At 53.7% G+C, this 13,565-nt stretch overlaps 1 protein-coding gene across 5 annotated transcripts in view; it reads right to left on the bottom strand.

The window, feature by feature from the left end:
* The window catches only part of Ppard (peroxisome proliferator-activated receptor delta), a 65,419-nt gene that overhangs the window by 3,260 nt on the left and 48,594 nt on the right, over positions 1–13,565 (bottom strand). For 4 of the 5 annotated variants that reach the window (NM_013141.2, XM_087596964.1, XM_087596965.1 and 1 more), the window contains 3 exon segments: positions 1,077–1,215; positions 2,367–2,521; positions 10,081–10,287. In NM_013141.2, coding sequence (NP_037273.2) covers positions 1,077–1,215; positions 2,367–2,521; positions 10,081–10,207 — 421 coding nt within the window. In that variant the 5' untranslated portion in view covers positions 10,208–10,287. 5 annotated transcript variants of the gene reach the window in all.

Below are 13,565 nucleotides of genomic sequence, written 5' to 3'. Positions count from 1 at the left end.
CAGCACCTCTTCTTCCCCGCTCCTCTCAGGTGTGGGGTGAAGGGGAATCACTCTTTAGGAGCCTGGCGTCCTCAGAGGCCCCACCTCCCTGAGAGCCTTTGCTGACTGGACTGGGGGCTGGCCAGGCATGGCAACTAGAAAGGGCCTGTGGTGACCAGGGCCACACCTGAGTCCTGGCTCTTCACCTGTCTGCTATGTGGCTTTGTTCCTTCACCTTCTCTATGGGTGCAAGCACTTTCTAGAACAGTCAGGGGCTTTCACCAGAAGCGGTGAGAAGCCAGAGGCATGGCTGGAGGGCTAATGTGAGCACCTGAGGCCACAGAACTCATGTGAAACAGCTGGGGGTGGGGGGAGGCCAACAGAGGTGAACCCCAGGACACACACACACACACACACACACACACACACACACACACACACACACTTACAATCCAAGTTGTGGAAGTAGGCCGTGGCTTCTGTCAGAGAAAGCATGAGGAAGGCTCAGTTTGCTTTGAGGCTTCCTAAGGCCCCAGTGACCCCCTGCCTTGGTACAGTGCCAGCAGGTACAGATGGGCAAACTCACTGGAACCCACACTTATGGGGAGCCATAGACGGCCTGAAGATGCCCAGTGTGTGAGGTCTAGTGGTTAGCCACCATAGTTTAAGCAGGAGGCTCCCTGTTCTCTGGAAGCCTAAGACAAGGATGGCGACTGGGAGTCTCTGACTTAGAAAGTTCTACCTGGGTCCTGGCAGCTGCCACATAGCTACACACTGGCTCCTGCCCACCTCCAACAATTCAGGACGGGGGAAACCCTGGCCTCAGCTTTGTCTGTTCTGTCAGGCTCAAGTGTGGGGCGCAGCGTTGGCAACCCCACCCTTGACACTCGAAGTACAAGGGGGCGAGCCACAGGCACAGACAGCTAGGACCTGTGAGGTCTGAGGTTATGTGACCTGGCGTCCGAAGCGATCATCGACAGCAAGTGCACACACTCATCTGTGCCAGGCGCAGGTGCTGGGTGCCCTCCCTCTGATAGCGGGGCCTGGGTCAGCTGCGCCACGCCATGCGCCTGCGCCCTCGCCGCAGGCGCCCTCACCGTTGTGGGACATGCCGAGCGCCAGGCACTTCTGGAAGCGGCAGTACTGACACTTGTTGCGGTTCTTCTTCTGGATCTTGCAGATCCGATCGCACTTCTCGTACTTGAGCTTCATGCGGATTGTCCGGCGGAAGAAGCCCTGCGGAATCAAGGACGTTATAGGGGCCCATGCTCCCCTGAGGCCCAGTGGCACGTAAGGACACAAAAGGACCGAAATCGGGGAGTAATGGGGAACATTTTTTTTAAATACATGGCTAATTTTTTACTGATGCTTTGCCTGCATTTATGTCTGCGTGAGTGGTGTCAGGAGCCCTGATATGGAGTTACAGATGGCTGTGAGCCACCACGAAGGTGCTGGGAATTGAACCTGGGTCCTCTGGAAAAGCAGCCAGTGCTCTTAACCAATGAGATTGCTCTTCAGCCCCAGGGGGAGTCAGTCTTTCTCTCTCTCTCTCTCTGGATAGGAAAGACGAAAAAGTATCCTTAATTTTTTTAAAAAGCGATCAATTTGTATGTGAGTACACTGTCGCTGACTTCAGACACACTAGAAGAGAGCCCTGGACCCCACACCAGATGGCTGTGAGCCACCATGTGGTTGCTGGGAATTGAACTCAGGACCTCTGGGAGAGCAGTCAGTGCTCTTAACCGCTGAGCCTTCTCTCCAGCACCCAAAAGAATTTTAAGGGCTAGGTATGCCAACCAGTACATGGCCTTGATCCCAGCTCCTGGGAGGCAGAGGATCTTTACGAGTTTGAGGCCAGCCTGGTTTACATAGTGAGTTCCAGGACAGCAGGGCTACACAGAGAAAGCCCATATCAATGAAACAAACAAAATTAGTAATAATTTATAATTGTAACCCTTTTGTTTTCATAAGAGTTTTTATAATTTATTCATTTATTTATGTTGGGTATGCACGCGAAGGTCAGTAGACAAGGAGGGAAGAACTGGTTCCCTCCTTCCGTGTCGGTTCTTGAAAACTGAACTCAGGTCACCAGGCTTGGCAGCAAGCATCTGGACACTGAGCCATCTTTCTAGCCCAGCTTTGAGCGGATCTTCTCATTTTACGCCCCAGTCACGAGGATTACGGTGTAGTGGTGTGGCTCAAACCAAGGGCTTCACGCAGGCAGGCAAGCACTGTCACGTGAGCTACACTCCCAACCCCACATGGTGATTTGAAAGATAGACTTTAATGTATGTGTGCCTGGATGTGGGTGCATGTGTACCTGTATGTGGGTACATGCATGTTGAGTATGGGTGACTGTAGAGTCCTCTGGGCCCCTCAGTCCGTACCTTGCACCCCTCACACGCGTGGACCCCGTAGTGGAAGCCTGAGGCCTTGTCTCCGCACACCCGGCACTCCATGTTGAGGCTGCCACCTGAGGCCCCATCACAGCCCATCTGCAGCTGGTCCAGCAGGGAGGAAGGGGAGGAATTCTGGGAGAGGTCTGTGGATACAGGACAGAGGGGCGGTTGAACAATCAGGTACCAGGCCGATGGGCCAGGCGGAATTGCAGCCCAGAGCTCAGTCAGAAGAGCTGTGTGACCTGGGGAAAAGCTTCAAGGGGTCAGCCTCTTCTCTAGGAGCATGGGGTCAAGGGTAGCTCTGCTAGGACAAGTCTGCCGGTGAGTGTGAGCCATGGTAGGCAGGGGTGCAGCTGCTGGTACAGCCTCCCTGACTGGGAGAGGAGGGGCCGGGTGGGCTTTGGGCAAACAGCCTCTTCAGTGGGCCCTGGATGATAGCGGGGTGGCGTGTGTCTGTTGGGAACTGTGGGTGCAGAGCTCCGCCCAGCTGGCCCCCATCCCCAGAGTTCTGTGGACCACAGGGACGCTGTCCGAGAATCTCAGCTCTAAGCCACGCCCACAAGTCCTGCTGGAGCGAGAGCGCAGGCGCAGCACCAACCTGCACTGTTCTCTTGAGTGCACAGAGCTCTGCGATGAGATTTCAGAGCTGGCAAGGACAGGGAGGCTGCGGCTGCACTGCCACAGGGATGGACAGGCTGTCACACAGCTGTCAAGATGCCAGCGAGCCCCTTCTGAGCCTACTCTGAGATTTAGGGAGGAGGCTGCCTTGTGCTTCAGTCACCTGGCTCCGCCCATCCATCTCTGTGAGCCTTACCGCCTGGGCTCTCTCCTGGGACTGCAGGTTCACTTCCTCAGAGAACAGCACCACCTCCCCAGATTAGTGACAGACACTCGAGCAGGAGAAACCCCCAGCCATGTGACCAATGAGACCAGAGCTCCCATCCTGCACCTCTGGCCACAGCAGGGAAGCCCAGGCAGCAGGGGACCTCGGGGACTGTGGCCATCCGGATGCTAAAGTTTGGACGCGTTACATAAAGTCATGAGTGCCTTAGTTACTGCAAAGTTATAAGTGCCCTCCGGCCCCAGCTGAGGAGAGCTGAGCCCTCATCTTCTCTGGCAGGCGTTCTGGAAGGTAGAGCACCTTTGCATTTTTTTGTAGTTCACCGGCTGAAAGGGGTGGGGTGGGGTCCGTGTGTTCCCATGTGGGCACCATGCACTAGGCGTGAGGGCTGGGAGGGAATGGCAGCCACTGAAGCCCAAGGCTAAGAAGCCGTGGGTACCAAGGTCCACAGCTCCTAGGGGCTCTGCGTCTTCTACAGCAAGCTCCTGTTGTGTATGTAGAGCCGGGAGGAGCCTGGCACAGCATCTCCCCTCACCCGTGTCTGTCCTGGTAGGCTCTCTGGCTTGGGGGGGGTTGGGGGTTGGGGGGTGGGTGTCTCTAGACCTCCAGAACCCTGTAAGTAGCCAAGATAACCAGATCCTACTGGCTACGGGAGGTAGTCCAGGGGAATCACTGCCAGAGAGAGAGAGAGGCCCAGCTCACCAGGCTGTGAGGGGTGGAATGCCCGGGCGAGGACTATTGGGCAGAACTCCCGGCTGTCTGTAACTGATACACAAGGCCAGAGAAGCAGGACCAGTGCGGACCGACGGTGTCATGTGAGTCTGTGTACTGAGCAGACAGAAATGGTGTGTGGGTGGCCTTTCCAAAACCAATGTCTCGCTTCTTCCTGGCTTGAGGGATCTGTCCTCAGCACCACAGCCTCACCCCCCAGAGTGTGACTGCACCACAGGAGAGGTCCTGGAGGGGAAGGTCCTGCACCTTCTCTGCTACATCCTGTCAGAGTGCGGCAGGTGGATCAGTGACTGCCCAAGTTGGTGATGGGATTCTACGAGACTCTTCCTCACACACAACACTGCCCCAGCTCCTCAGGCCAAGGGTGCAAAAGGTTGGGTTTGCTCTGTGGTGCGGGCACTGTCTGCCTGCTGGAACATTGCCTTTTCTCTATTTCCTTACTGCTTTCTCTCCTTTTTGCTTTCTTTTTGAGACAGGAGCTCCTGTGGCCCAGGCTAGTTGTGAACTCATCATGTGGTTGAGGATGGTCTTGAACACGTGTGCATGTGTGTGCGTGTATGTGTGTGCGTGCGTGCGTGCGTGCGTGCGTGTGTGTGTGTCTATCACTCTCCACTGTGTTCTTTTTTTTTCTTTCCTTTCCTTTTCTTTTTCTTCTTGAGACAGGGCTTCTCTGTGTAGCCCTGGCTGTCCTGGAACTAGATTTGTAGACCAGGTTGGCCTCAAACTCAGAGATCCGCCTGCCTCTGCGTCCTGAGTGCTGGGATTAAAGGTGATTGATGCCACGCCTGGCTTCCACTGTGTTTTGAGTCAGGTTTTCCCACCAGACCTGGAGCTCCCTGCCTGGCCAGCTGCCAGAATCCCATCAGGTGCCCTAGACACCTCCCAAGGGTCAACGCCTACCAGGAGGGACAGCAGAGGAGGCCATATTTGCCAGGCCCCCCTACTGGCCAAGGGTCTTTTGGATTGTTTGTGTCTGAGACAGGTCTAATTAGGTCGCCCAGACTAGTGCCGAACTCATGGTGTTGTGCATGCCTCAGCCTCCCAAATGCCACCGTGCCTGCCTGCTGGTTACATTTTATGTGAGGTCACTTGCTGGCTGTGCTTAGCACTGGGACCTGAGGCAGAGTGCGTGCTGCACGCCTGTGCTCTGGAACTCTACTGGGAACCACATCCCTTCCTCCACGTAAAACCTCAGGATAGCCACCAAGTTGGGCGTTGTGCCCTTGCATGATAGGCGAGAAAACAGATGTTGAAGCAGTTAAAGACAGCGGTGGGGGTGGCTTTGCTGATCTGTCTGAGCTGTGATGGCCAGGCTTCCGTTCACAGAACAGTCTAGATTAATTTAACCCCAGCACTCAGGAGGCAGAGGCAGGTGGATCTCTGAGTTTGAGGCCAGCCTGGTCTACAGAATGAGTTCCAGGACAGCCAGGGCTATGTAAACTATCTCAAAAAGAAAGAAAGAGAGACAAAGACATGACTATCATCTAACTCGGGACACTAGGGTAAGGAGTTAATTTACAAGGCTTCACAGTGCATGTGGCTCTTGGCCTACAGGCAAAAGCTTTGAGGGAATGGCTGGGTCCTCTTTCCTCCTGGAAGAGTGGACCCCCACCTCCATTGACTCTGTCCTTGAGCTGCTTCCTGGTAACTTTAGCCTGGTCTGCGGAATCAGGACTGGGTACCTATAACTGTGTGAACCAGCCACAGACACACACATACACACACACACACACACACACACACCTATAACTGTGTGAACCAGCCATCACACATACACACACACACACAAACTATAACTGTGTGAGCCAGCCCTTCACACACATTCACACATACACCTATAACTTTGTGGAACCAGACACATACATACATACATACATACATACATACATACATACATACATACACATACACACACACACACACACACACACACACACACACACGCGCGCGCGCGCACGCGCGCGCACCTCCCTTTATCGGTTCTGTCTATCTGAAAACCCCTGACTAAGGGGGTGGCATTGCACACTTTCCTGCAGCCCCCAGGCACGCTCTTCCTGTCAAGCAGTCGTGTTGCTTTGAAAATCAACAGAGCAGGCTCAGCACTGAGGATGACTGAGGTCAGTCGTTAGACACCTGAACTCTGTGTAACCTGGCCCTGGCACCCCACATGAGTATCGGTCTTGTCATCAGAGTACAAGCTCAGCAAACACACACTATTGACTTACCCCCACATTCTCGAACGGTGGTGGAGGCTCTCCTGAATATCTTGCCCCAGGGGCTGGAAGCAGGCTGTCATCACAGCCGTGAGGTGCGCACGGGCCAGCCTGGTTAGTCACAGCGCTGCCAGAGCCTCTTAGTTCTCACATCAGGATAAGCTCTAAGTGCACCTGAGGCTGGGGACTGGCTTCTCGCTTTGTTTTGTTTCTGTTTGTTTTTGAGACAGGGTTTCTGTGTAGCCCTGGAACTTGCTCTGTAGACCAGGCTGGCCTAGAACTTGGGGGATCTGCCTGTTTCTTGTGGGATTAAAGGTATGTGCCACCACACCCAGCTAACTGGGTGGTTTCTTGATTGTTGTCCCATTTTGCCTGGACTTTGGGCTCCTCTGGGCTGGTGTTCAGCTCTGTCCACCACTGCCCGGCCCGTTCTGACATGGTGTCCAGCCCTGGACACTCACCAAGTGCTGCTGAGGAAAAAAGCACACATTGAGAGGAGAGCCATAGGGGTTGGGGATTTAGCTCAGTGGTAGAGCGCTTGCCTAGGAAGCGCAAGGCCCTGGGTTCGGTCCCCAGCTCCGAAAAAAAAAAAAAAAAAAAAAAAAAGAGAGGAGAGCCACTTAGCTACCTGGCTCTCCTGTGTGTGTGCTGCCCTGATTCAGGAGGGGTCAGGGTGGGAGAGGTGGGGTGTGAGCACCAGCTCCTGGGGTCAGTCTCCCTGCCAGCAGGGGCATGTGCTTCCTTTTGCTATGTGCTAGTGTGAGGCCTGTACTGCCTACCTCATGGGGACAGAATGGTGGCAGGTGTGGACTTGGAGCAAGGAAGTTTAGTGTGGGCACACATGCAGGGGTAGGAGCGGTGCAGCCTTCCTACGGTTTCAGGGTTCCTTCTGGGTCTAGACTCGGGCACAGGGCAGGGGGCTAGCAGGTACTGAGAGCTGTAGTGACTAAGATGAGGGCCTGAGGCAGCAGTGAGGGTCACAGCCTGCAGGGTCCACCTGGGTGTGTTGTGGGTGGCCTCTCTGTCCTCACAGGATCTCACTATGGTGAGCAGGCTGGCCTTGAGCCCAGAGAGCGCGGTCTGCTTCCGCCTCCCTCTCAAGTGCCGGGATTAAAGGAGTGTCCCATCATGCCTGGTCAGTTTGTCTATTTCTACTTTGGGACAAAGCAGATCAAGAGCTTCTGAAGTTATGAAAGTCACACATGGTTGCTGAGAAAGACGCGCGGGGCAGGCCGTGTCTCACGACGGTCATGACGGACACGCTCACGACTAAATCAACTCCTGTAGTCCTGTGGTTTGCGCTGTCTAGCACCTGTTATACTAAGGGCTTTTTGTTGAAACAGGCTGGCCTGGAACCTGTGGTTCTCCTGTCTTAGCTCCCAGGGCTTGGATGACAGTCATGAGCCACGATGCCTGGATCTACCTTATTCTTCAAAACAAAACAAAATGAAAACAAAAAACTTTCATCATGGTGGTGTGTATCTTTAATCCCAGCACTCCGGAGCAGAGACCTCTGTGAGTTGAGACCAGCCTGGTCTACAGGTAGGTTTCAGGTCAGCCAGGGAGAGGCCTGGTCTCAAACAAACAAAAAACCCAAAACAAAACAAAAGTCCTTATTATTTATTACTAGTGTACGTGATCTTTGTGACGGGGATGTGTGCCACGGCACATGTGGAGGTTGAGGGACAACTGCACAATTGGTCCTCTCTGCCACTGTTATGTAGGTTCCAGGGACCACACTCAGGTCTTTGGCCTTGTGCAGCAAGAGTTTCTACTCACTGAGCCACGGCATTGGTCTCAACCTTATCCTTTAAAAAATTTATGTACTTTGTGTGTGCGTGTGCATGCGCGTGCGTGTGTGTACATGTGTGTGCAAGTGAGGAAAAGTCAGAGGACACTTTGCAGCAGCTGGTTCATTCCTTCCATGTAGGTTCCGGGGATTGAACTCTGGTCAGAAGGCTTGGCGGCAAGCGCCTCTATCACTGGACTGTTCCCCTGGCTCTGACTTCATCCTTTTTACTGACTAGAAAGTGTTGCCCTGAGGGCCGTGGCAGGGCTTACCTACGGGATTTCCCACAGAGGGTGACACCCTTTTTCTGTTCCTATGAGCCATGCTGTGGTAAATAGATCACCTCCGTGCTCACTGACCAAACAGGTACAGGGGACATGTTCCCAGAGCAGATCTGCAGGGTGAAGAGGGACACAAATCTGTCCTACCCTGTCACCATTGCCAACTAGGGGCTCCACATCACATCAGGCCAATAGTCTACCACCGAGCTGACGGACTGACCTGAGTGGGTCTCTGCTCACTGCACACTCTGGGAGCAGTTTCCTGGCCACTCGAGCCTCACTCGCTCTAACCTCTCTGCGAGGGCTGATCTCCTAGGCCGTGGTTCTCACAGCTGTTACCAGTCCAGTTGCTAAACCACCTCTAATGTATCCAGACACAGAGCCCGAGCAGTCCTGCAGCTGACGCTGCTCCAGATGTCCCCACCACACCTCTTTCTGTCCTCAACTGACTCTGCCCCAGCCACTGCACTTTGGCTGGCATGTGAACATTACAACCCCAGTAATGGCTTGTGGTGGGAAATCACCTGGCTGAGGTGTGTGTGGAACCCCAGGACAGGATGCTTCCTGTCCAGACTCAGATATGGGGACAAAGTTGTCAGGGCAGGCAGCCAGGCCAGACCTCATGCCTCCCTCCTTCCTCCTCCTCCCCATCCTCAGCGGTTTCATGGCACCTGTCACACTGCCAGTGTGTTCCTTCCCTTCCCCATCTCTCTCTCCTCTCTCTCTCTTCTCTCTCAGCAGGTCTCTCTATGTAGACCAGGCTGGCCTTGAACTCTCGGGTGTCCTCCTGCCTCTGCCTCCTGAGCGTTGGGATTAACAGCACACACCACTATGCCTTTGGTCCTTTGTTGCCTAAGAGCAGCCTGTGACTGTGCCGAGGCCATCCTCTGTTCTGAGAATGCCAGTGGGAGTCACTCTGAGGATGTGGGTAGGTCGGTGGGATTGCCATTGGTCCACCCCACCCTTGAGTGCTGAAGAGGAAAAGCCTTGCTGTGAGGGTTCCAGGTGACAGGCATGGTTCAAGGTTTGGTCCCTTCTTGATGGCAGGCCCAGGTAAAGGCTTAGCCTACTCCCTGGCCCTGTTACCTCAGATAACCTGGAGTGGCCTTTCCAGTGAAACCAGTGGCAAGTCACAGCCATCCGTCTGACTTGGAGGCTCTGAGGGCAGGCCGGAATCAACAGGACACACAGGCCCAAGACAGCCAGAGGAGGAGAGGTGGGGAGGGAGAGTGGGGCCTGAGGGGCCCTGTGTGCAGGCTGGACATGGTGTCATGAGGATGAGATGACAGGGCCATGCTGGCCACCAGAGAAGAATGTCACCATTGCCACCAACAGAGAGTCAATGAAGTGACCCAGCAAGTGAAAAAAGCCAGCTGAACCCTGATGCTCAGAAGTGGCCAAGTCACAGGCACAAGACTACTTGGCATTCCGCTCAATCAGGGCAGAGCACAGGGATAGTACCGGGCCTCCCAGTTCCAGTGGTTCATGACAACGGCAGGCATGACCCACGATTCCTGGTGCAGCCAGGACTAGGGGTGCATCGCAGTGATGGTGCCTGGATACACAAGGCGAGCATGCACAAGCCCCCGCCCCAAAGCCAAGCGCTGCCCAGGGAGGTGTACACATGGCGTCAGACATTTGATGGGCAGGGGTAGCAAAAGGGACAAACACCCTCCCACCTCCCATAAAAGCCCACATCCAGCTCACCTACCATTCCTGTATGCCACTGGCTGGTGACTGGCAGGCCCCAGACTCTGGCATTAGTCACTCTACTTCTTGGCACCCCACGTTGTTCACAGAAACTGAATGTCCACCTGCCCAGCTCTGCCCCTCAGCCCCTCCATACCTGTGCAGCTGCTGGAAGGAAGGGTGTGCTCTGGTCCCCCGTTGAGCTCTGGGGCTCCGTCACCCGTGGCCACTTCCTCTTTCTCCTCTTCCCGGGCCTCAGGGGTCTCCTCCTGTGGCTGTTCCATGACTGACCCCCACTTGGCGTGGCGCCTGCAGGCCTGGTCATAGCTCTGCCACCATCTGGGTCTGAGCGCAGATGGACCGCCTGGGCAGGGAGAGACAAGAGATGGTCAGGGAGGAGGGTGGTGAGCGCAGGCACCCTGCATGGTCTCTTGTTACCAGCAATGCTGCTCTAGTGCCCTCCTCAGTCCCTGCAGAGCTTTCTCTTTTCTTGAGACAGGACTTTATAAAGCCCAGGATGGACTGAATAGGCTGTGCAGCCGACGATGACCTCACACTGCTGTCCCTTCGTTTTCAGTGCTGGAACACTGGTGTGAGCAAGTGATCACCCAGAGGTCCTGGTACCCATGGCAGCTCACCCTGACCCACCACTATGGCCCAGGGTGAAGCTGTCCAGAACCACTGTTCTGAGGAGTGTCCTGTCTTGCCTGAGGTAGGAAGGTAGGAAACAGCTCTATGCTGGTTCCCATGGACTGTGGGAGCCCGAGTGTTCTCCTGGGATTGTTCCAAGAGGGGCTGTGCCTGCCTAGTTTTATGTCAGCCTGACACAGGCTGGAGTCTAAAAGGAGGGCACCTCAGTTGAGAAAATGCTTCCATAAGATCCCCCTGGAAGGCATTTTCTTAATTAGTGATTGATGGGGGAGGGCCCAGCCCACTATGGGTGGTGCCATCCCCTAGGCTGGTGGTCCTGGGTTCTGTGAGAAAGCAGGCTGAGCAAGCCATGAGGAGCAAGCCAGCAAGCAGCACCCTCCATGGCCTCTGCATCAGCTCCTGCCTCCAGAATTCTGCCCTGTGTGAGTTCCTGCCCTGACTTCCTTTGATGAACAGGATGTGAAGTATAAGTTGAATGAACCCTTTCCTCTCTGGGTTGCTTTTGGTCACATGTTTCATCTCAGCCACAGAAACCTGATGCTACTCTAACATTCATCGAATTAAAGACTATCCACAAATGCTGCTCTCAGAAGTGACACCTCTGGAGGCTGTGGAGAGGGTTCACCCAGCAGGGAGCAGCAAGAGCGCATGAGTTGCTTCACCTTCTCAAGGCTCAGAGGACAGCCCTGTCAGAGCCTGAGCTCCAGGGTGGCCCCCTCCTTATGCATGTCCCACAGGCAGCTCAAATCCATCCCAGGCAAACAGAACCACCCTTTTCCCAGGAAGCTCAGCTTCAGGATCTGAGTGTCTTGTCTATCTGTAGGACCTGGCTCCCCTCAATGGCTAAGTTTAGAGAGCAGTTTGGTTGTGTGTGTGTGTGTGTGTGTGTGTGTGTGTGTGTGTGTGTGTGTGTGTGTGTGTGTGTTATTTTTTGTTTTGTAAAATAAGATCTCTCCTTGTAGCCCAGGCTGTCCTGAAATTCCCCATGTAGACCAGGCTGGCCTAGAACTTAAAAAGATTCACCTGCCTCCATGCCCTAAACATGGGATTAGAGGTGTGCACCCCTGAGGGTTATGTTTTTAATCCCCTGCAGCTGTGAAGCCCAACCACGCTCAAGAACTAGTGCAGCCCAGCAAAGCTCCTCACACTGAGCTCCACCCGGCCATCCTGAGTCCTGAACTGCAGAGTGGCCTCTCACAGGCTGTGCTCTGTGTAGCCCTGAGGCCTAAGTGGTAGTGAGCCAGAAGCTGGGGATGTGTGGACCTGGAAGATTCCCGCTAAGTGACAGACACAGGAAGGGTGTGAGCAGCTCACCAGAAGATACAAACACATACAGACACACATAGCCACACGTCTACCTCAAATCAAGAGAGAAGATGAAGTTTTGGGCAACTATGAGGACAGCTGGGAAAGGGCTAACACAAAAGCTGGCCTACACATCTACACCAGGACAAAGCACACAGGCAGCCGAGAGTCAAAGTTACAGCAGGCAGGTAAACCAGGGCAGGCGATGTGGCTCTGTGGGGAGCGCTGGTCCCTCTAGTGTAGCCAAGCCTCTGTGGTTTGGTCCTCAGCACCCATTAGTCAAGTGTGGCCGTGCCCATCTGTAATCCCAGCACTCAGGAGGTGAAGGCAGAGGGTAAGAAGTCCTGGGTTATCCTCAGCTACACAGAAAGTGTGAGGCCAGCCTGGGCTATAGGAAACCCTATCGAAGCAACAAGAAAGCCCTCATAAAGTACAAGAAACCTTGTGTTAACATAAAACTCGTCTTACGTGAGTAAGATATGGGCCTGACAATAAACACATAAAAGCTTTATGGGTATCGAGATTACAGGTAAAAGATTAACAGATTTAATGATATGAAAGTTCTACATGGTTAAAGGGAATTTAAGGAAAAGCAAATTCAACACAAACCCGGGCTGTGTTTGTAGTCCAGCTGCCAGAGAGTGCTTCTCTCGTATTCGGGAAACTCTGACTGGGTCCCGGATACGGCACAGATCAGGCATGGCGGCCTGTGCTCTGGACAGAGGACCAGTTCCAAGGTTAGCCTAACTCTATAGGAAGTTTGAGGCCAGCCTAGGCAACTTAAGACACTGTTTTAAAAACCTAACTGAATCAAATCAATTAGACAATAAGCAAAGAAAAGTACATTCAACTTTTATCCAAGTGCTAAGTTCCCTGAAACAGCTCATGAATTCCTTAGTGAAGACTAATAATGCTGGCTGGACATGGTGACCGCATCTGTGAGCACAGCACAGGAGGCTAGCCTTGTCTACACAGAGAGTTCTAAAGCAGCCAGGGCTACATAATCAAAGCTGTGCTGATAAAAACACCACCACGAGGGATGTGGATCCACTGGAGAGGCTGGACAAGCATATGTGGATGCTGGGTTTAATCCGAGACGCTAAGCAGCAACAATCCCCCAAAGGATTGGGACCATCTATTACTGATCACGCCGAGCGAGAGGAAGACCATTACCACAGTTTTTGAGCCTAATTTGAAGCAAGCTTAATTAATATTGGCCCGGTTTGGCCCTCACACTAAGGAGTGCACTTGCTTTGACCCAGAAAGCCCTACTTGTAGGCAGTGTCTACAGCAGTGCTCACGTCTAAGCAGAATGATGACATGCTAAGACAAGGCTACCTTCCATGATTGGCAAGAACAATCCCAGGGACAGCGCTACAGGGGGGTGGGCAGTGAGCCAGCCCAAACCTCCCGCCCCACCTCTGCTTCCTGGCCACCATGGATGTGAACCGTGCCTCTTCACCATGAGGGAATGAACCCTTTGCAACCGTGAAGCATCACAGGTAATTTCTCCCTTTAACGCGTTCTCTTGCTTATTTTGGTCAGGTAGGAAACTGACATGGTTCTCTTTTGTACAAATCATTAGAACCGATATGAAATGGAAACACAAGGGGTTGGGGATTTAGCTCAGTGGTAAAGCGCTTGCCTAGGAAGCGCAAGGCCCTGGGTTCAGTCCCCAGCTCCGAA

This window comes from Rattus norvegicus, chromosome 20 (genome assembly GCF_021556685.1).
Source record: "Rattus norvegicus strain SHRSP/BbbUtx chromosome 20, alternate assembly SHRSP_T2T, whole genome shotgun sequence".
NCBI classification, from domain to species: Eukaryota; Metazoa; Chordata; class Mammalia; order Rodentia; family Muridae; genus Rattus; species Rattus norvegicus.
The sequence above is the reverse complement of the archived record's forward strand: the minus strand, read 5'-3'. Positions and strand labels throughout refer to the sequence as shown.